General features: G+C 44.5%; 1 protein-coding gene across 1 annotated transcript in view; it reads right to left on the bottom strand.

The window, feature by feature from the left end:
* The window catches only part of mecom (MDS1 and EVI1 complex locus), a 165,879-nt gene that overhangs the window by 90,665 nt on the left and 52,085 nt on the right, over positions 1-23,129 (bottom strand). The window contains 1 exon segment of the mRNA XM_079673882.1: positions 19,083-19,429. Coding sequence (XP_079530008.1) covers positions 19,083-19,429 — 347 coding nt within the window.

Raw genomic sequence — 23,129 nt, 5'->3', positions numbered from 1 at the left:
AAAATCTCCCTTTATTCATGGGCTATTTACCAGATCCAGATTTATTACGGGGGGTACTCTAACAAAAGGGGGGTGAGAGACAAAAAACCCTGCTCCCCCCAAGGCAGGCTGGGATAGAGACCTGGGAGCCCAACGACCCATCCTCATTGGGATTGTTTGGCGGAGAGTGTGGGGGGGGGGGGGTGTTTTTTATAGGGTGAAAGTGCAGTAGAGACCTCAAAGTGCCCTCTCTTAATGACCGCATTGCTGATGGAGACAAATGTGAGGATGCTCTCTCTGGGAAAGGGACACAAACTGTACTTAAAAAACACACACATGTACGCATGCAGGTGCATGTGCAAGATTTTAACAAAAAGGTAAAAACAATATCTGTCCCTTCACTGACCCATACTGTGTTGCCATGGTGACACCTCTCTAAGACCCTCGTTGTGTTGCCTGGCTGAGGGGTCATGGGTGACAGGTCAAAGAGATACTTATAGATACATGACCTTTGCGATGGCTTTGTCAAAAGACCTTAACAAACCCCTTGGACGACTTCACTTCAAAAACTCATTGCCTTGAGTACACACGCGCTCTTGAGTAAGAGCGTTTATACATCTAAAGTTGGCCTCGCTAGGAATTGGCTGATCACCTTCCTGCATCACATTCCTGCGGCATTAAAAGGCTCACCTGTCTATATTGTGCACTCTCACTGCTGCCTGCCTCCACTTGTACCCTGCAGTTCGTGGACTTTGCTGACCCAGCATTGACCCTGTTTCATTGTGTCTCCTTGTTCCTGTTGAATAGACCCTACACCCTCCTCCTCCAATGGGAGGGAGGTGCCTTATTCACTGCTCCCAACTGCTCTTTGTGTGTTTTCTGTTATTTCAACTCCGTGCCAGGCAGCTATGTTCCTGTTCAGTGGCATCATTTAACCAACTGACTCCTGAGACCCTAACACCGATGCCAAGTCAATTTGAGCAGTGGTGGAAGAAGTGCTTAGACACTTTACTCAAGTAAAAGTACCCATGCACTAATGTCAGAATACTACACAACAAGTACAAGTCCTGTATTTAAGACTCCACTTAAGTAAAGGAGTAACAGCTAAATTTACTCATTCTAGAAAGTGAGTGTTAATAAGGTTTGCTACAATTTGCATTTCACAGTTGTAGACAAACAAAAATCTTAAAAAATAAATAAATTGTTATGCATTGGATATTTAAGTTGACATGACATGTTTTTAATGGAAAATCTGAAAAGTAACTAAAGCTGTCAGATAAATTAAGTGGAGTAAAAGTACAATATTGACCTTTGAGATGTAGTGGAGTAAAAGTATGAAAAAGCATAATTGGAAATACTTAAAGGTGGGGTAGGTAAGTTTGAGAAACCGGCTTGAGATACACTTTTTGTTATATTCCATGGAATGCTCTTAACATCCCGATAGCAATGAATATCTGAAGTGCTTTGACAAAAAATCCATTAAAAAATATCATCTGTGGAAGCCGTAGCGCTGTAAAAAGCACGACCAATCATCTGAGCCGGCCCGGCTAAAGTAACTGGATGGCCTACCTGCCTGTCAGCCTTCCATCTGTGCACAAACTTATCTCGTGCCCTCATTGGTCATGTGCGCGTTCGTGTGTGTTGGAGGAGGGGCTCTGTAAGGAAGTGGCAGATTTCTTCCGGTTGTGTATTTTCAAATTCTAGTGCACTCGAGCTGCTTTCTCCAAAATTACCTACCCCACCTTTAAGTAAAATAAGTAACAGCTAAATGTACTGAAAGTATCAAAAGTAAAAGTACGCATTATACAAAGTGAGTGTTAATAAGGTTTGCACCAATTTGCATTTCAAAGTTGTAGACAAACAAAAATCTAGTACACACATTATTGTTGTTGACGACTTTTGAAAATTGTTATGCATTGGATATTTAAGTTGATATGACATGTTTTTAATGGAAATCTGAAGATACATTTAGTGAAGTAAAATAGAATATTGACCTTTGAGATGTAGTGGAGTAGAAGTATGAAGTAGCATAATCGGATATACTTAAGTAAAGTCCAAGTAGCTTTAAATTGTTCTTGAGAAAAAAATTATTTCCACCACTGATTTTGAGTCATCATTTTTTAAAGGGGCCATATTAAGCTTTTTGGGATTTCCCTTCCCTGTAGTGTGATCCCAAAAAAAGTTCTCACCCACACACTCCCCCCCTGTCTCAAACACCTCCATTTGACTCCTTCATTGACTTCCATAACACGGTGACATCACTACGTAACACTCGTGCTTCTAATGGCTAGCGCTCCAACACATTGTATGTGATAGGCTAAGGGGCGGGACATACGAATATGCAACCTGAAAACAAGCACACTATGGCTGCTTTAACTGAACTCATTAGGGTGAGTTACTTCTCCTGTCCAATTAAACTCAAAATATCAATCTAAAAAATGATGAGCGATCCGTATCTAGTCCCAGGAGGCAGTGTTGAACTTTATCACGACAAACACACAAATCACCATGCACTTCTCATCGCTCATCCAAGAGTAAACGCACGACTCAAGTGTTTTCTGAGCCGAACGAGCCCTTACGGAGTTCAGCAGACTTTTCCTCTGCCACTTTCTCATTAGCAGCATGAAAGAAGCCTGCCGGAAACTCCTCTGGTGCGCGGACACAGCTGTGCACTTTCCAGTTTAAGTAAAAGTTTTGCTCAATAACAATTCATAAAAAAGCGAGCAGATTAATTACTGAATTTGATCTCGCTGGAGAAACTCTCTGAGAATGTGAAGTTAGCGGAGATAAGGCGGACATCAAACAGCCACATGTGTTTGCTTATTTTTTTTCTTGAAAAGCTGGGACTTGTTATCAGGGCCGGGCAGGACTTTAGGCTCCACACATCTTGTTGTTGTGCAGCCTTTCTAGTCGTGAGTGTGCTGAGGAGATGGGGGGGGGGGGTTGGTTAATGGCAATAATGGTGTGTGTGTATGATGGGACTTGAACCCCCCCCTCCCCTCCGCACAGGCAGAGGCCGGTGTCTGGATGGGTGCCAGAAGTTTTGAACTAATATTCACAATAATGTTCCTGCTCTGAGGGGCCAGCGACAGAAAACACTGTGGAGCGCTGCCAGCTTTTACTCCCTCCTGTTCTCCTCACTGCTCCCCCCCCCCACACCTCCCTCAGCTCAGGGAGTCTCTCCTTCTGTACTTCCATCCTATCTCAATCTCTCTCTCTCTCTCTCCCCTTTTGTAAGCTTAAGGCAGAGAGAAGAAGTGTTGATGTTCTGTGTGTAATTGTTTGCTGCGTCCTAACACCGTATTATAAATTCATTTTGTGGTCAGTTGCAAGCGTAAATAGCAAGGCTACCATTACAAAGATACATACCATACATATCATAGAATACATTACATTTCATTTAGCTTAAGCTTTATCCACAGTCTCTTAAAGTAGGCGCAAAAAAACGTGGAATATACCTCAGAAAAACAACGTAAAGGCCCTATTGTGCTGTTCAACATCAATAAAGAATAAGCCAATCAGTGCATGTTATAACTACATTTTTACGGTTAATCTGACCACTCTCCCTGTTAGCAAAAGATGCCATTAGAGTACTTATTCTTCTTTAAACTGATTGAGCAGTTTGTGCAGAGGACAGTGCATCAATTTGAGCCGTCTTCATTATCCCCGGCATCAAAATGCTGTCAACAGACTGCTTTGAAAAGGAAACCAATAGCTGTGTTTGTAATTAAGTCACCTCAGAGCTCTTTTTCAAGATGTCTTCCTGTTATTTCTCTCCCTCTACAGTATGTATAACATCCAGTCAAATCCCAAGGCGCACCTTAGCCAGTGTCCACATCTCACAGTTCCTAAATCCTCATCCAACACAACTCAGGTTCATGTACTTATGTGACCCGACTGGTGATCCCTGAATGGTAATTCTGCCTCAGACTCTTATTGAATATGGCCTTTGGCTCACTTCACAGCACACCAGTGGAGAACTGGTGTTTTATTGCACTCTATATAGATGTGTAGGCTGGTGAATGTGGAGCAGGGAGACAGAGACGTACTGTATCTCCTCTGAGCCATCTCCTCTAACTACTCCTTATGGACCGTAATCACACCAAAGGCATTTATCTTGGCATTGTGTGTTGTATGTCTGCATGTGTACTGAGTGTGTATGTTGGTATGTGCATGTCCACCCCTCCCTGAACCACCCGGCTGATTGTTCCATTGATGACAGAATGCATCACGACCCCCGCAACCCCCAAAAACTGATGATGCTGTCGCCCCGAAATCCCTTTTGTAGCCTTACCGTCGGGAATCACCATAAATAACCATGACATCACCCCTTTCTTATCTATGGGACGTCCCATGCTGATCGATAGTAAGGCTCCTGCAGTGTAAATAGCTTCTAATGCCCCATCTTCCCCTTCAAATAGGTCTACATTATTTATGATGGCTGTTAGGTTACCAGTCCAGGACACAATTTATTTCGCCCCACCCCTGCTCCTATTATACCTCTGCTTCTGATGGGGGGGGGGGAAGCATTCATCGCACAAAGAAAAAAAGAATGCATCAGGAAAGCAGCCACAAACACACCTTAAAGTCCTGGAGAGGTCCAAAAGGCTCATCACTGGGAAAGAGGAGGGAGGAGGGGGAGGTGAAAGTGGACCTGCCTGGTCCCACCCTGTGGTAACGATGGGACATCCGTTACTCAGATGACAGTGAGAGTGGCAGGCCTATTTGCGCGGCCGCTGGCGCGCTGTGACGGATTGGACAGACAGAGCGGTTGGAGGCTGCGTGGAAATGACAGGCTGCATTTCCATTTGGGTGAAAAATCTGGCTAACGTGGCTAACGTGGCTGGGTGGGTGAGGAGGGACGGGGGACACATGGGGCTTCCAGGGGCCGAGCCTGTCTGCAGTTTCCTTGTTGGTTGGTCAGTCTACTTTCCACTCTGCCTCTTCCTGCACGAGACATCTGATACTTGTGTTTAAAGTCATTTCAATTAGGGTACTTTGTGGCGGCAACAGTACCTTTAATTATGCATTATAATTCAAAAACTCAATATGTACAAAACTAATATTTTTGAAATAGTCTATAAAATAGCATTTCAAGGCCTTGTAGATCTACAAACATGTTTTTAGGGCAACCAGTGCCTTCATTGAAGTAGTAGTGTTATGAGGGGGCATCTCATAGAGTATGAAATGCGATATAAGTGGTCCCGGGCTGGATGTAAACCCGGGTCCCCCACATGGGGCCAGCTCTGAGCAATATGGCCCCATCTCTATTGCGATGAAATTATTCACTTAAACGTACAGCCCTGATTTAAAATTTGATGTGCCTATATGTGTGTAGATAAAGAGGATTTAACCAAATATGGCAAAGGATTATGGGAATTGAGTATATCCACGCCTTCTCATAGACACTAGAATAACACACCATGTTATATTCATCATTTAACACAAACATGTATGTCTTAATGGTTGGGGTTTTGGGACTTTTTCTGCTGAAGTGGACCGCTCTCCAGTTCAAGACGAGGGGCAGTATTATTCTCCGAGCAAAACCCGGGGGTTTGTGTGTGAGAACGGCCTGAGGAATGTTCATCCTCACGCCTCATTGGTGTTCTCATTGCTGTGCGCAGATCGAGCAGTGGAGATGGGACACCCTAGATTTACGGGATGTGTCAGAAGCCTCACATCCTCGGGCCCCCTGGGGCCAATCTCATGTCTTGATCTGGCCTGTAAGGAAAACAGCCGTCGCTCACAGGCTGACAGTGAGGTGGAGCCATCCAAACACACGGGGAGGACGGAGACTGGTGGAAAAGAGGAATGTAAAAGGAGGGAGGGTGGGATGGAGTGATGGAGGGAGGCCACCTTTGGCGAGGGCCGCCGCAGCTCTGGCAGTCTGATTCTTCACACATCACTACACTGTGATCAAATCGCCAAGAACTCAAGGCTGATGACTTTATCTTCAGGGAACGTCAATGGAAAGTTTCCACGGTGACGTATACAAACAATCGGTGGCTGATCCGATCAACAGGTGCAGCTTTTAGCCTTTTAAACGTACTTAATAAGAGAGAAAGTGAGTGTGAACTCTCTTTTTCTCTACAATCTTCCTCAGCATCGCTCATAAACCTCACAATCCTCCATGAGAGAAGAGGGTTTAGCTGCTAGAAGCCCACAAAGGCCTTTTTGTCCCCTGCAGGAACTGGTAGCTGTTCAGGAAGTGGAGCTCGGTGCCAGCAGGATGATTTATGGCTCTGTGTCCTGGGTGGTGGTTGGACCTGGTCCCACTGTCACTCAGGGCCAGAGAGGAGCCCTGCGTGGCCCAATCAGAGGCTGCCCACAACTCTAAAGACATTACAATGCCTGTCATAAAGAAGTGGCTTGGAGGGAAAGGAAGCTGCCATTAAATAGAGAAAGAGAAACATTGGAGGAGAGAATACGGATGACACAAACTCTGCTCATGGAGACTCTGGCCTGCTCTGTCTTGGCCAACCTCTCCTCTCCTCATTGGCTGCTGACATGGCATCATTCGGTCGAGAAATACATGTTGCTACTTCTTCCTCATCCGTGCAACTGGACGCTAACTCGATAGGACTTCACAGGGCTTGCCAAGACTGGAGACAACAATTAGTTTGTTGGATATGTCAGAAATGGCCGCTGAGTTGTGCAGGGAGAAATCCTTTGTGACGGATCAGTGCTGACAGGAGGGAGCGAGGAGGGAGCGAGGGAGGAGGGAGCAAGGAGGGAGCGAGGAGGGAGGGAGGAGGGAGCGAGTGACGGACTCCCAGACCTTTGGGCCGCATTAACCTTCATCTGTGAGCACCGGCGAACAAAGTTCCCTCACAGACTACCTGCTGTAGCCTGGAAAATCCTATTACAAACTGCGGGGGGACACTTGGGAACCCCTCCGCCGGGAAATCTGTCTCCCTCGGCACGTACCAGAGACAGGACATCCAGTTCCCTCTCCACCTCCTCGCCTCTCTTTCATTCACTCTGACTGATTTAGTCTTTCTCTCTTGTACTCTTCTCTCCACTTTATCTGTCTTTGTCTCTCTTCTGCCTCATCTATCACTCTTGTTTTCACCCTGTATAGTTGTCTAGTTTTGCTTATCCTATCTTCTCGCAGCCTACCCACTCGGTCGCTATACATAAGCTTGTTTTCCAGTCCCTTTTTCCTCCCTTCTCCCAAGAGGAGAAACACTATCTATTCCCCACCATCTTCGCATGAGTGAGCCGCGTTTATCTGTGGATTTAAGGCTGACCGCCGTGTGTAGAGCTCAATCCCTTGCCCCCATGCTGGGGGTTCATAATGCAGAACACATGAGCGTACAGTATGCTGGACGTCTAATCCAATATATCCCGTAAGCGTTCCCTTTTTATTGCTCAATTTACATCTTCAAACAATGAACAATGCAGGGTATGAAAAAGATACCCTGCAAAAGCTGCCGTAGTGCAGTTAGAATAACATTCCTGAAGTTACCGTGAGTGTAAACAAGAAATGTATCTCTGCGTAAAACAAATGGAGTCTGATTTGCAGCATATGTCGCCTAAAGCACGGCATTGCGAGTTCGCTATAGAGAGAAATTCAGTTATGTTTTTACTTTGCCATACCATCAATTCTCCTAGAATGTTTCAAATGTAATCGAGCAGGTGCAGTTTATTCTTCCCTTCTTTCAAAAGACAGTATTTGCCACTTAGTTCTCATTATGTAAAAGGAATGCATGTTTATTCTGAGTGTAATCAAACATTGCCTATTGTAATTATGCAACGACACAAATTGATGGACTGTATCATTATTAAGCAACCACAAAGCAATTACAAAACAATTATTGACCAGGATGTGATTGTGGGCTATTACCATGGCAATTAACCCCATTAAAAACCTAAGCCACGCTAATTTAAAACGTGACCTTCAAACACTGTACAAACTATTCGCAATTCACCGTGACTTAATTGGTGCAAGAGAAGGACTAACATGGATGTGAAGGTGTGTGGGCAGTGCTGACCTCAATGGGGAAATACATATTCAAGTCTCGGCTTGTAGAAATATCTCAGGGCTAAAATAACTTGTAAAATTGCCAACCTTCAAAATATCACCTAACCCTAACCCTAATCCTTAAATAACAATATTTCACAGTTCAGCAGTATTGCTAACAAAACATACTTCAAGCATGCACACATAGTTTCTTTTCTTTTTCTGAATAGTACCATTAATTATATATGATACATATATTTGGGTTTTTATCGGCAAAAATAAACAAAACTGGTGGGTTTTGAGTTATGAAGACTTAAAGGTGGGTAGGTCATTTTGGAGAAACCAGCTCGAGTGCGCTGGAATTTGAAAATACACAGCCGGAAAAAATCTGCCACTTCTTTACAGAGCCCCTCCTCCAACACACACGAACGTGCACATGACCAATGAGGGCACGAGATAAGTTTGTGCACAGATGGAAGGCTGACAGGCAGGTAGGCCATCCAGTTATTTTAGCCGGGCCGGCTCAGATGATTGGTCGTGCTTTTTACAGAACTACGGCTTCCACAGATGACATTTTTTAATGGATTTTTTGTCAAAGCACTTCAGATATTCATTGCTATCGGGATGTTAAGAGCATTCCATGGGATATAACAAAAAGTGTATCTCGAGCCGGTTTCTCAAACTTACCTACCCCACCTTTAACCTTAAATATATTTTGATGCTAATACTTTCTGTATTATTTTGAATGCAGGACTTCTACTTGTAACATGGTCATTTTACACTGTAGTTTTTGCTACTTGTGCCACGGTGCTTTTTCCATCAACCAGTGTAGACGTGAGATACTTATCTACCTTATTATTTAATAAGCAGTGTCAGGAAGCAGGATGCCATCACACTCCCTGAGCAACCTGATGTGATCTTCCCTTCTGTCAATCATCCCCTCCTTTGGCAATTTGTGGCTCTTTGCACTCACTTTCAGGCCACATCTGAGGGGAACAGACAGAGCCAGCTCACAAATATTGACTTTCCAATAACACAAGAGTGCAGAGCAGCCTATCATATGGCTCGAATTAAAGCATTATGACATAATAGAGCGAAGTCGGGGTTAAGACCTCATTACTGCCACCCGGGGCCTCTGTTTTCTCTCTCTCCAAACCTGGCAGCTCTCAGTTCTGGTTTTGGACCTGCTCCACTCTAATTGGAGCGGCAATATGGAGTAATTGGACGAGGGGCACGGTGTTACTGCGCTGAATGTGGCCCCAGCCTGCGTTTTTAGCGCTTAACCAATAAGCTCTCAAACCAGACCTCAGCGTCCCATTACCCTTTGAACCGCGGCGCAGACAGGGGAGAGATTTAAACATGTGAGCGAACATGCACAGGGCAGCGCACTCCATACGGGATACATGGATACATAAGCGTATATGGAGATTGTAGGTTATAATAGCCGTGAGAGAGAGAGAGAGTCTACGTGGACGGAGGGTTTGACCACAGACACAGAAAGTGATTTGGTAGAGAAGTATTAGCTCTGTATTATTTGCGTTAACCGGCTCTTAGATTTACTGCCTGGGTAATGCGATCTGACGGCTGGTTCAGTAACTCGGGGCAGGAAAGCCAGGACAGGGTTGCTGTTCCCTCGCCGTTCCCCCCGGACTGGACCAATAAAAAGCCTGCAAGCTCTGCCCCTGAGTCGCTGTCTCTGCCTCTCGCTAACCCTCCCCATTGGGAGGACATTTGGAAACAATCAGCAGTGTGTTTTAAGGGAAGGCCCTTCCCCTATCAATCCCCCTAGATAAGGTATCTATGAGCCTGGCTCCGTGGCCCCCGCACAAGGAATTCATCACCTCTGTTTCCTGTACGCCGTTTAGGGGTCCCCTCATTTTCACTTCTATCTGTGCAGAGTGCAGGGGGCACATTTTGTGAGGGTGTGTGTGTGTGTGTGTGTGTGTGTGTGTGTGTGTGTGTGTGTGTGTGTGTGTGTGTGTGTGTGTGTGTGAAACTATAGGGTTTTATGTGTTGGTGTATGTACGCATACACATTCCAATGCTGATTTGTGTGTGTGTGTGTGTGTGTGTGTGTGTGTGTGTGTGTGTGTGTGTGTGTGTGTGTGTGTGTGTGTGTGTGTGTGTGTGTGTGTGTGTATGTGTGTGTGAGAATAACGGCACTTATTTTCTTTTTATTCTGCAGACAGCTGACAAGGTGTGTTTGATTTGCGTACTCCGGCTCTTGCATTTCCCCCTTACTCCTTTCCTTAAGTTACCTTCAGAGTTGTAAATTAATAGGAGGGTGTTTCCAGATGTTGATCAGATCCTTTACTTAACTAAAAGTAGAAATATTATGGACTTAAAACTCTCCATTACAAGATAAATTAATTACAAAAAGTACAAAGTTATTAGCATTGAAATGCAATCAAAGTACTTGTATTAAATGAGTAAAAGTACTCATTCTGCACAGTGGCCCATGTCAGTGACAAATCAGCCGAATGCACGTAAAGTTAAAAAGTATGCAGAATCTTTCAAAGTATTTATAAAGAATATTTGATTATCCAGTTGTTATCACTTGTATTGTTAGTATTTTTGATCTTCTAGTTTATCAATGTGGAGCTAATTTTAGAACCCTTGTGAACATGATTGGTAAACTACTGCATCACAGAGTAGAAGCATAAAGTAACATACATTGGAGATACTGGTACGTTTGTCTAGATAATACTTAAGTTTGGTGCTTGAGTATAAATATTTAATTACTTCCACTTCTGGTTGATCAGATTCTTACTCAACGGTTCACTCAGAACAGTCCAACCTTAACAAAACAGCTGCAGGTCTCTTTGGTAGCAACATACACATTTAATTCAAGCTGGTAAACTTCACTACATGCAAACCTCCCTTTACTTCCTTCTGTAAATCATCTCATAACACAGAGGCGTTTCTGAATTCATGTTTTTTCCAGTGACTTTGAGGCTTCCTCGTTACGTCAATAGTGTGCATCCTTCCAGAGTCCTATAACCGCCGAGTACAGACGATGTTAACGTGTGTTACGAGGCAGTGGCATTTATATCCCGCCGATGAGTCAATGCACCTGCGTATAAACCCCATTATATCTGTGGCTGTCTAGACTCTAGACGTTTGTCATTGTGTTATTGAGTTTGCCCTGCATGTGTTTCCAATCAAATCAACCCTCTTTTTCTTTCAGCTCGGACTATATTATGTGTGTTTTGACCCCTGCTGTGAGCTATCAGCTAGTCTGATTTTTTTCCTGCACCCTGACAGGTTGGTATAATGGGGGGTTGGGGGAACCATGCCCCCCGCCCCCCCCCCCCTCTGAGCTTTTCAAACAGGTGAACTCCTTCCGCATCCTACCTTCTTCAGTCAAATAAGTCGTTCCATTCACTTCGGATCTAATAAGGCCCGTGACCTTTGCCCCGCTCGGACGGACCCCCGACGAGAGCCTCCTTCACCTGGTATTGTGCTGCCGGCTACACCTACCAACTCACAGCCCAACCCCCCCCCCCCCAACCCCCCTACTCACGCCCCGCCTTTGTCCTCCTGCAATTCACTCTGACTTTGTTCAGTTAGTTAACCTAGCTTCCCCTCCCTGCTGGGAACTCAGACAGAGGAGGAGGAGTGTAGAAGAGGGGGGGGGGGTTCAGTGCTAAGGAATGAGGGGGAAATCAGAAGTTTGTAGAGTTTTTTTTTTTTTGAGAAAGAGGAGCAGCCTACGGACAAAGTGGAGGATGTGACTAACACTGCACTCAGGAATACAAATATGTATAAGCATTATAAAGGTACTGTGGTGTTGCAGAGACGTCCCAGCGTAGAAATCATATTAAGGACCAAATCAAATGTCCTTTCTTTGTACTGATGCATTTAAAACAATGACACCTTTTTATTTTTAACATATATCTTGCAATAAAAAGGAGAAAAATGATCAATCCCCCCATTATCAGTCAAAGTATGCATTTCTTTTCCAGCTCTAAGTCCCATGATATCTCACAATGTCTTGCTTCTCGAACAGGAGATTAGAACACACACACACACACACACACACACACACACACACACACACACACACACACACACACACACACACACACACACACACACACACACACACACACACACACACACACACACACACACACACACACACACACACACACACACACACACACACACACACACACACACACACACACACACACACACACACACACACACACACACACACACACACACACACACACACACACACACACACACACACACACACACCAACAAACAACAGATTAACCCAAAGAAAGGGATTACCAATCAACTGAGCGGCATGGGAGACAGACCCCCAGCTTGTTTTGTCTTTAAGGATTTCTGAATGGACATCACTCCCGTCCAAGACAATCAAGCTCCGGTTACACTGAATGGGGGGCTCATCTCCCTCGCAGACACCAAGGGAGACAAAAGCAGACACAGACACGCTGCTGGAGACCCTCTGCCTCACCGTGTGAAGGAAGTTAGAGGCCAGGGGTGTGGAGGTAGCTCAGCAGGTTAATGCACATTTTTTATTTAAACAATCCCAAACCAATACATGAACAATGTAAAATAACTAACGTCTTGATCTTGTGAGTTGTCGATGTGGACTAGATTATTTTAGACATTGATGATAACTATGTTGATAGTAGTAAATGAAAACAGGAAAGAAGGCCATTTGAAGAATTTTATACAACGTGATTTCAAGACAAGAATTGGGATAGTTCGGGGAGAGAGACTCCCTCTTCAGGAAACGTTGGGGTTTAAGCCTGTGGAGACCATTTACATACAGAAACACCTACAACACAGTACAGGGAAACCACAAAAAGCATAATAGGGCCTCTTTAAATGTCAAATCCAACTTTCAAACGATATTTGCCGATCACAAGGTTAAGAAAATAACATAGTTATTGCCAATTAACTACTATGAAGTTAAATGTAGGATTAAATCAAGACAGGCACATTCTCCCGATGTGAACGCGACTCATAGGATTCATACCATAGTGAATTTGGTCATACACAACGCAAGCATCCTGGTTTCTAGTTGGACTGACTTGGAAATGTCAATGTTTTCTAAACTTCAGGACGATGACGAAGCAACTCTGAATACTAACCGCTACAGATTTTATTATAACTTATATACCTAATACAGCCAGGTGAAAACTGCTTCCTCCTACACCCGGAGACCTCTTAGCCCAAGTTCGTTTTATACACTAAGCCCTAGTCTTATAGCTCAAATCCATCCAAACCCCTGAGGGCATATTTGTTCAAGCCCCCTCCCCCAAACGGTTATCTTCCTCAGGTCTACGTGACCGAACTATAAGTCTAACACATATATTATATTTACGATTACAGACAGTTTAATTAAAGGATATGTGTTTCCTCTGCAGCACAACTTAACAGTCTCTTGTCCAGAACATTGTGTCTAAATGGAGACTCATTTCCCTCCTGGCACTATCCGGTCTAACACAACAGGTTTTAATGGGCTTTATTGTCTTCTTTACAATTCATCAATGAGACCCAAGTGTGTGCTGTGAACGCCTGCTTCATAATTACACTCAGTGTCTCCGCAGCCAGTCAGTGCTCTTCTCATGAGAGAAAACAGGTCCCTCAATGATGTCAGAGCGGCGGCCGTTGTGTTCATGCTGCACAAAGCATTGACAACCGCCATTCACATCGCCTTTACAGACGCAGGACTTTTCCACTTTGAAAAAAATATGTGCATGTGCGTGTGAAAATGTGAAGATGTGTGTCCATTGAGAGGTGCGTGAGTGACAGAGAGGTTCATCCCCAGCGCTCCTGTGGGCAGGGCCATCTCCGCTGACAGTGGACGGGATGTGGCAGGGGCCCGGGGATTAAGGGGCTTTTTAGGAGGAGACCAAGAGTGGCTCTTTCTCCCAGTGACAGAGAGAGGTGACGGGCCGTCAGGGCGCGGGGGGGACAGGCGGACAGCCAGCCAGAGACATCTGCATTCATTCAGGACAGCGGCTTATCCGCGCACAAAAAACACGCCCCTCTCGAAACGCCCTCCGTCCACGCTCTCACACTCTGTTTTATACCCAAGAGTGTATGTGGACACGCATGCGACACACAAAACCCTGATTCCTGGATCGACCTTTCCTAGAGTTCACACTGTCTGTACATATTAAAGGCAAAACAACAGTTATACAAACTACAGTTGGACGAAAAATGATTTTCTTGTTGTTTCTGCTGTTTTGTAAATGACAAAACAAATACATTACATGAAATGTAGCCAGCACTTCAATACTACACTACACGCCTTCAGGAGCAATTATGGTATATATTAAGTATCTTGCCCGAGGACACTTGGACATGTTGTCTGCAGGGAATTGGGATTGAACCGCTGACCCTCTGATTGGTAGACGCTGATTCACCCCCTGATTCACAGCCGCTCCATATCATCTGCTAGCATTGTAACCCCTAGGCTCTATAAGTTAACCACAAACTGTATATTTGAATCTTAAATTCAAAGTTTCCGATGCACTTCATTGTAAGGTAATAACATTTTATTTTAGGTTTCCATTAGAAATGCAGGGTTTCCAGCTGACAGCGGTTTAAATGATGGGTCTCCTGGCAGCTGCCTCTCCTCCTCCCATCCTCTCATGAGGTTCAGGAGACAGGCCCTGCCCAGCCACCTAATCCTCTACTCCCATTCACCACCACTGCTAATCTCCTTCCCCACCTCCCCACCACCTCCAACACTATTGCCACCACCTCCACCTCCGCCTCTCACTCAAGGAGGTGCACAAAGGCTCCTAAAGCACCCCTGTCCCGCCCCACTCATCACCCCACCTCCTTCTCGCACCCCTAACCTGCTCCGCCCATCGCTCCTACAGCAGGAGGCACCCGGTTTTTCTAAGCCCAGGACCCATAATCCCGTGGGGCTGCGAGTTTGAGGCTCATTGAGTGCTGGATAACTCTCTCCCCGGATTCTAACTCTCTGTCTTATTGTTGCCGCCGCTGAGAAGAGGACGGACACAAATGGAGTTTGAATTTCAATGTGCCTAACGACTCAGAGAGAGACAGCAGAATATGGACTGGTGGGCATCCAGGCGTTAAGAGTGTTTTCGAGGACGCCGTGGAGAAACACATGCAAATAATGTGTGGCCGAGTGCAGCACACATCATCCCCATTCTGTCGCATGAAATACTCAACGCAATGTTCAACAGTTCATGGATTCTGTGTCTGTATTTGCTTTGATTAAGTACAATTATTGAATGACTTCTGGAAAATATATGGAGTATTCAACCTTCTATTATTATAAAGTAGTTCCAGGAATTTAAGCCAATACCAAGTGTTAAACTTTGGTAATAAAACAGGTCATAAGGATTGTTCTAGTGGGATCATTCACCAGGTTGAAAGGTCACTTCACTCGCCATTTAGATATTCAAAGCCAATTGGATTTGTTCTCCTATTGTTGTTCAATTGTTAATACAAATTAAATACAATAAATCTATTATCCTTATTGGACGATCCTTTGTTGCCATCAGGCTCCATCAACAAGTCTTGAAACCCAGTTAAACAATTTTAAATACCTGCACATTGTATATATTTAAAATGATGTGTATGTATGCAAACAGTAAATGTTGCTTTAAAAAAATAAAATGTGTATTCTCATAATCAGTGTGAACTCTTGCTATGACAACCTGATTTTCCAACAGTAATCCATAAAGGCTTATCTTATCTTAAAAAATGAAGTTGAGTCTAAGTTAACAATTTAATTTAATGAACTGAATTATGTCAAATGTCAAGTGGCCGGGATAAGTGGGAGAAATTCATCTGTTAAAATTCATCAACTTAATAAAAGTGCTGATATATCTGTTTCAGAAACACACACGCACAGTGGTCATGTGACTGCTGGCACAGTCAGCACTCTGCATAGTGTAGGTGAGCGCCTGACAGACCCTCGCCGCTGCCTCTCTACCTCTTATTTACCGAAGCTATCTTTCCCATAAGTCACCATTGCTGTATTCATAAAGCATCATGGGCGCCATAACTCTCTCTTCTCCTTTATGAATAAAGCGTCCGAATTTATGGTGATGGCTCTGAAGAACGGTGGCCTCCCTGGTGACAAACTCCCCCCAGTCTGTCACCACTGGCCCGGGCCGCTCAGGGCCCTCCATCAAACGCTCCAGATGGGAGCGCCACTTTAGCGCTCCCCGGTCGGTGACATCACCTCGCCGCGCGCCACGGAATTGATGATGAAAGCAAACATATCTATCTTAACTCACATTTACCAAATCAATTTTATTTTTACGGACCCTCCGCGGGCTTATTGGCATATTGACGGTTTGCAGGCGGGAGGGGAGGGGGCTGCTGGGTGAGGGATGGTAAACGGGTGGGCATGGGAGGGGAAGGGGGAGGGTCAGCAGGGCTTAATGGCGTTTACCATATTTAATGCAGAGGGATGTCATCACTGAATATCCATTCTGAATAATGTGGCATTTCATCATAAATTCTTTACAACTTATTTACTTAATGGAAAGAGTTATGGCTCGCTGTCAGGGTGGTAATTAAACATTGTGATACAGTGCTGCCTCGCCACGATCCCATCTTTCCCCTCAACCCCCCCCCCCCCTATCACCACCACCACCCGCATGCCCTCAGACACACACACACACACACACACACACACACACACACACACACACACACACACACACACACACACACACACACACACACACACACACACACACACACACACACACACACACACACACACACACACACACACACACACACACACACACACACACACACACACACACACACACACACACACACACACACACACACACACACACACACACAGCTTTTTTTAAATACATATTATTCAAGCTCCCCATAAATTACCACCGGATTAAAATTCATGAAACCTCTTTTTCCTTTATTTCCTTCCCTGGGAAAAACAGAATAAGCCAGAGAAGTTGTTCAACCACCTTTAAATCTCCTAGGGACTTTTTATTAAGATTCTGTGTTATGAAAATGGGCAAAAATTAAGAGTTTCCCTCCACTTCAATTTAAAGAGACTTTTATATATTGCCTCTCACCCGGCAGTTGATAATGAGGGAGAAGTCTTAGCTTCTTGGAGGAAAAAAAAAAACATTTTTCTTTCTGTTTTGTCCAAGCCAAAACCACTGAGTCAGAGCTGATGGGCTGGAGCAATGTTCTATGATGCAAACCCAACGAGCGCCGGTCCAAATCCAAAAGTATTTATATGAGGGGAATGTTCTACCAACATGTTCTCAGCGCACCATTGAAATGGAGTTTAGGGGTTAGGGATAGGCATTGAATCATCTCTCTATTTAAACCTGTGACTTTTCACTCTATGAACTGCATGGACAGCCATTCTTAATGAGCTTGGTTCTGTCCCACAAAAGGGACAAAGGATATGAAGGACCAAATCCTCACATCCAAATGAGAGAGGATCTATTTCTGGAGGCTTAATGAGGCTGATACTCTGCCGGCCCTTCCTCCTACTCTATAAAACCGAGCGAGCATGACACTGACGGAGACCACAGCTCACCTCTGACCTTGTCCTGTGACCCTGACTTCGATTTTTTGTGCCGGCTGACCAATATGTGATTTGCCAATGGCCGCACTGGGTCCCTAACCGGGATGAAAAAGGGATTTATGGCTTTTCATTTTAATTGAGTTAAGAGCACAACCTCGACTTTCAATGGCGCTGAGCTAACATTACATCACTGGGCAGCCAACAGTAACAACTTGCCTTGTGGTCACTGGGCGAAATGTGAGCATGACGACATGGGAGGAAATACAAATGAGGACTGATGTGAATGCTTCAGTGGAAGTATTGAGAAGGGACCCCCCCCTTGTGTGCTACTACTGTTAAAAAAAAACTTGTAACTTCAATTTTCACTTTAATACTGAAACCAAAGTAAAGCAAATGTCTTTACTGTAGCGGAATATATTGCAAAACAATTGAAAACAAGAAAGCACATTTGCCAATTTGTAATGGGGAGGCGTGTGGTGCAATGGATAGGGCCTTGGTGTTCGTATCAGGGGGTCACAGGTTCAAACCCCACTGCAGACAGCATGTCGTTGTCTCCCTGGGCAAGACACTTCACCCCAAATTGCCCCTGTGGGTCTAACAACATGTAATAATAATAATAATAACCATTCACTGCAGAATCTCGTAATGTTGGAGAGTCATGATGTCTGTGCAAATTTGCTTGACTTTCCATGCCTCAAACACGTGTTCCAGTATAAGAATAATAATCTTACCAAGAACAAAATGTTCTTATTACTTCGTGTATGGACATCATTGGGTTCTCGCACTCTCGTACTAAGGCCCTTACGGTACGTCCACACAGCAGCTTCAAAAAATCTTTCAACGCTTCCAACGCTTCTCTGCCCATTGACTTTGATGGGGATGACGTCACTTTGCCTCGCTTTTTGCCGAACTGCATTGTGGGGAAGCAAAGCGAAGATTTCCAGGATTTTCAGGATTTTCAGGATTTCCAGGATTCAAAAGTTGAGCAATGTTCAACTTTTGAAACTGAGCTGGAAGCGTCAGCCAATCAAATCCCGTTTATGCAAATCTGACAGTACAAGCGCTAGCCAATCAAACCACGTGCAAGCTGGGAGGGACAGACCGCAGTTCATTTCCTCATATTCCAAACGAGAAATTACGGTAGCAAATCACCCGGTTCTTTACGACCAGAACTATTTACCGGGATACAAACCGGAGGAACCAGGCATGGAGGGAGGTGGCAGAGACAGTGTGCACACAATGTCATACTCCTTTCTGCACATATTCTGATTGGAGAAGAACAGGGGGTTTTTGCTTTGTATGTCGGGGGCGGGACATTCATGTGATTGGTTGTTGGTCGCGTTGCTCGCAAAAATCCCCAAGCTCTCAGACACGCCCAGCTCCAAGAGTTTCAAGATTTTTTCAAAGCTGCTGTGTGGACGTACCGTTAATATGGCGGCCAATGTGAAATGTGTTTTCTCAATTCCTGAAATTATAAATGTTGCTTTGCATTTCTGTCAATCCGCCATGTGTATGAAGTTATCAACTCTGCAAATCAATAACCTTGGATCACACATTAACTCTTCTTCATTGGTTTGGTTCCTACCTCCCAGCCTTGAGTGGGGTCCCGAAGATAAGGCGTGTGCTCTCCTTCGTAGGGTCCGAATCGCTCCCCTTCGTTGATCCTCCTGTGGTTCCAGATGCCCAGACCTCCGCATGGAACTGCCGACTCTCGCAGTTCAAAGTCCAGGGGCACGGTCAACTCTTCTTGGGGTAAAAAGATACTCGGGTGTTGGAATGACAGAGAGTGCTGGGGTGAAGCCTCGTCATCGGAGAGCAGAGGGGATGCTGGGTCCTCCGCCAGGGCCGAGGGAGGGGCGGGGTCGCCGTCAGAGCCGCACACATCGTCCAAGATGTCGGATGGGTAAAGGGCAAACTCGTCGTCACCATCACCTGAAAGAGAAAGAGACTCTACGTGAGGGTAATGCTCAGCAAAAGCTTTGTGATTGATGGATTATCACCACTTATTACACAGCTTAGTTAAATACTTGATTCTGATTGGACGATTTGGACATTCCAGTGGTTGTTCATTTTTGCTAAGGAGAACAGTTTACTGCTAATGGGGATCAATGGACTCTGTGTGGTTAAACCAATCCATAGAAAGAAGTCAGGTCAATGTAATATCAGGTTTGGACAACAAACATTAGTCTTCTCCATCAGAGAGTATCATGGAATACTTTTAGAATAATATCTGTTATATTTTTGGAGAGAACGAAACTTTGGATTCATGATGGCTTAACTGTCCCCAGTAAAGAAAAGAAAAGACAACGAGAGAAGGCAAGAGGCTAAAAGAAAGAGCGCTGGACATCAACAGAAGAAGACGGACAGGAAGTAAACACTAACGAGAACACAGTATGGGTTCTGCAGTGTTTAAATACTGGGTAATGGAAGAGAACAGACTTGGACAGTTCCAGAAAATCTTGATCAGTGCTGCCGTCATTTTAAGGTACGTCGCTGTTGCTGTAGTTCCAGCCATTGGTACGCAGAGGAGAATATTTTTTTATTTTTTTGTGGAAGCAGTATGATCATTTTTGAAACAATATTTTTAATCAAGTCGTTGTTGTTTTAGGTACGTGGCCACTTAATAACTGGGATAATGTGCAGCGCGGCAGTCTAATGAAAAAAGAACACGGACAGCCAACATCTTCAACGTCACTGTCGGTAGCGATTTTTGATCTCTTACTTAACACTCACAACAGGTTGTCTTTCTAATGTTATTTATATTTCTAACACTGACAAGTTAGTAGTTAGCAGAAGACAAGAGGTCCAACAGATGTGAAACAACATGTGTGGGTTTCATGTGACCAAGCCTGTTTTCATTGAGCTCAGTAATAAAGCGCAGGAGCACGAGGGAGCACACTCGTTCCTAATGTCAATGTTTTTCTGCCTTTTTCTCGTCAGTGGGTATGTTCTTGGTCTACTCCGAACTGACACATTTCACTTCATTTCCAAATGTTAAATAAGACATGGCTTTTGGAATAAAAAAAGTAGCCTGCAGCAGAAACTTGATTTTAGCTTGAGCTGATGCCAAGGTGGGCAGGCAGGGTCTGCCCAGCATTGTACGGCTCGGACTGTTTTATATTTCCTTTTCCTGAACTCTTTCTCCACCATACAGTGAAAACAGAGGGAAGCGTACCGGGGTTAATTGTGAATAGAGTGAAACAGGACATAGATGTACGACCCTTGGACCCACACTGGGCTTCTTCAGAGCGGCACACGTGGCTGAATGGTGGAAGAGGGATTGAATCATTCATAGTGTTGACACAGCATGCAGGTGGAGCAACATAGCATTGTTCTGAGGTCTCACAAAAGCAGAAATCAGAGACAGATACATTTTTAGGTTCTGGTCAATACATTAACTCTATTTCGATATCTTGAAATTACATTAGATTGAACCTTTATCCAAAGTGACTTAGGGGAGCCATTGAGGGTTTGGTATCCTGCCTATAAGGAAACTTGACCTGGAGATTGAACTTCCAACTGTAAGATTGCCTTTGCATGGAAACGATTAGGGCTTATAGCGATATGACGAAAGTCAAATATCCCAATATTGTCGACCAAATACCTTGATATTGATATTGAGATGATATTGTTTGGTTTTCAGACAAAGCCAGAGCTAAACGTGTGATGCAATGATGATGTGTTTTGGTAGGCCAACCTAGATCTTTGGCAAATACACATTTTTGATATACGTTTTGTTCAGCAGCATAAAGTCCAAATATCAACACCACTTTATGATTATAGAACCGTAAATGCAATTGGCAGAAGTTAAAAGCTAATGCTCGGCTTTAAATGAACTTCATCACAGTCACATGACTTCACAACGCCACCGCTAAGCTAAAGGCGGTTCAACGTGATCATGTGTAGAAAGGCTCGTTTTTGATAGCAACCACCAACACAACATTCATGAGTGGGGTATTTACTGACATGTGTTATGTAGTTAAAACAAAACTGACAAAAACTTGTAAGCTTGTATCAACCACAGATAAGATTTCAGGCATCTACTAAAACACAAGTTCAGAGACCTTTGATTTCGAGACGACTCAACTGCTAACTCAATTCAAGGACTCATTCCTGCACCACTCTACGAAGAAGCCATTGTGGAAGATAGCCAGCCAGGTGTCACACAGAAAGACAGAGAGACACTTGAAGCCGGAAATGATTCACAGGAAGCGGCCGCCCCCCCGGCGTGCGTCTGAGATGGGCAGCACCTATCGGGGCTGACAGGCCGCGGGGAGAGGCGGGGGGCTCCGCTAATGAGGCTCCACAACCCATCCCTGCGCTGAGGAACATTCCTGAAGGGCTGCCTGTGTGACACTGTACCGCTGCGCTGTCAGCCATTGAACCTTTGATCCACACAGATACACACACACACTTCTTGTTCACTGGCCATGAAGTAACCGTGCTTCTGATTGACTGAACGGGTCACTGTGATTGGCCACAGGTGGTCATAAACTAACCTGAGAGATTAACTCAAGACCTGGACAAAGTCACTGAACTTCTTCATGTGGTTCTGCTTTTAAACTGCCATATCCTTTGATAAAATACTTGAGGCACAATACAAGCCAAGTGCATTGCGTATAAATATCTTTAAATGATGTGCAAGGCAAAAAAAAAAACCCGTCTGGTGAAAAGGAAAGCAAAACTGTCAACTGCCGCGTACAGGAGCGGTTTCCCTCTGACAGTTAAGAATCATAATTCCTGTCAAGATGTGAGTTTGCTGTGGGGGGAAAAAGAAAATCTATGCATGAACATATTGTGCTGAATCAGCTGTCTGTTAAGGATATTTGGCTGCGTTCTCTGTGTAACGCAGTATGTTCGTGTATTTGTCAAACCAGATCTACAGCTCAAGTACTTCTCATAGTCATTCCCAGCGGCAATACCTGATCACAGTCTCTGTGTAACTATTGTGTTTGACACCCGCACTGTGTGGGCCCGGTGTTTGAGAGGGAAGTCTTTTAAAGACTTTGCTGAGCCGGGGTTGGGTATGAAACCCAATGTGGCTCTGGGAGTCAACGTAATGATTTTCAGCGCAGAGTGACGCGGTTAAAGTCCTGAATGTGAAGCTTGCCATATGTGAGAGGGACAAGAGCTTTTAAAGGTAACTGTATCCCTCCATTGCTGTTTCTCCTCTGACATTTCCCCCCCCTCACACTGGTCTCCAAGTTTATATTTGATTCAGCCCAGAAATTCCCCCAGTGCAGCGGACTCGACGAGAGCATTTCAGCTCATAAACATATATGTTTCAGTAAGGTAAACGTTGGCCGAAAGCACATATGCTATATGTTCAGAGTTTTAAAAATTGTGGTTTCATGTGCAGATGATTGATAAGTCGAACGCTGAAGCTGCGTGTGGGGCTGCAGGGACACCGAGCACAGAAGATGGGATTGGTGTGTGTGCGTGTGCGTGTATGTGTATGTGTATGTGTATGTGTATGTGTATGTGTGTGTGTGTGTGTGTGTGTGTGTGTGTGTGTGTGTGTGAGAATAATGCAGGCATTTCTGAGTGCCTACTTTAGGCAAATAGTCCTGTTTGTTTGTTCAGTAATGGACGTTACTTCATCACTGCAAGCTGACGCCCTTCATCAAAGAGG

Source organism: Notothenia rossii, assembly GCF_949606895.1.
Source record: "Notothenia rossii genome assembly, chromosome: 4".
Lineage (NCBI taxonomy): Eukaryota > Metazoa > Chordata > Actinopteri > Perciformes > Nototheniidae > Notothenia > Notothenia rossii.
This window is presented reverse-complemented; position numbering and strand designations above follow the sequence as displayed.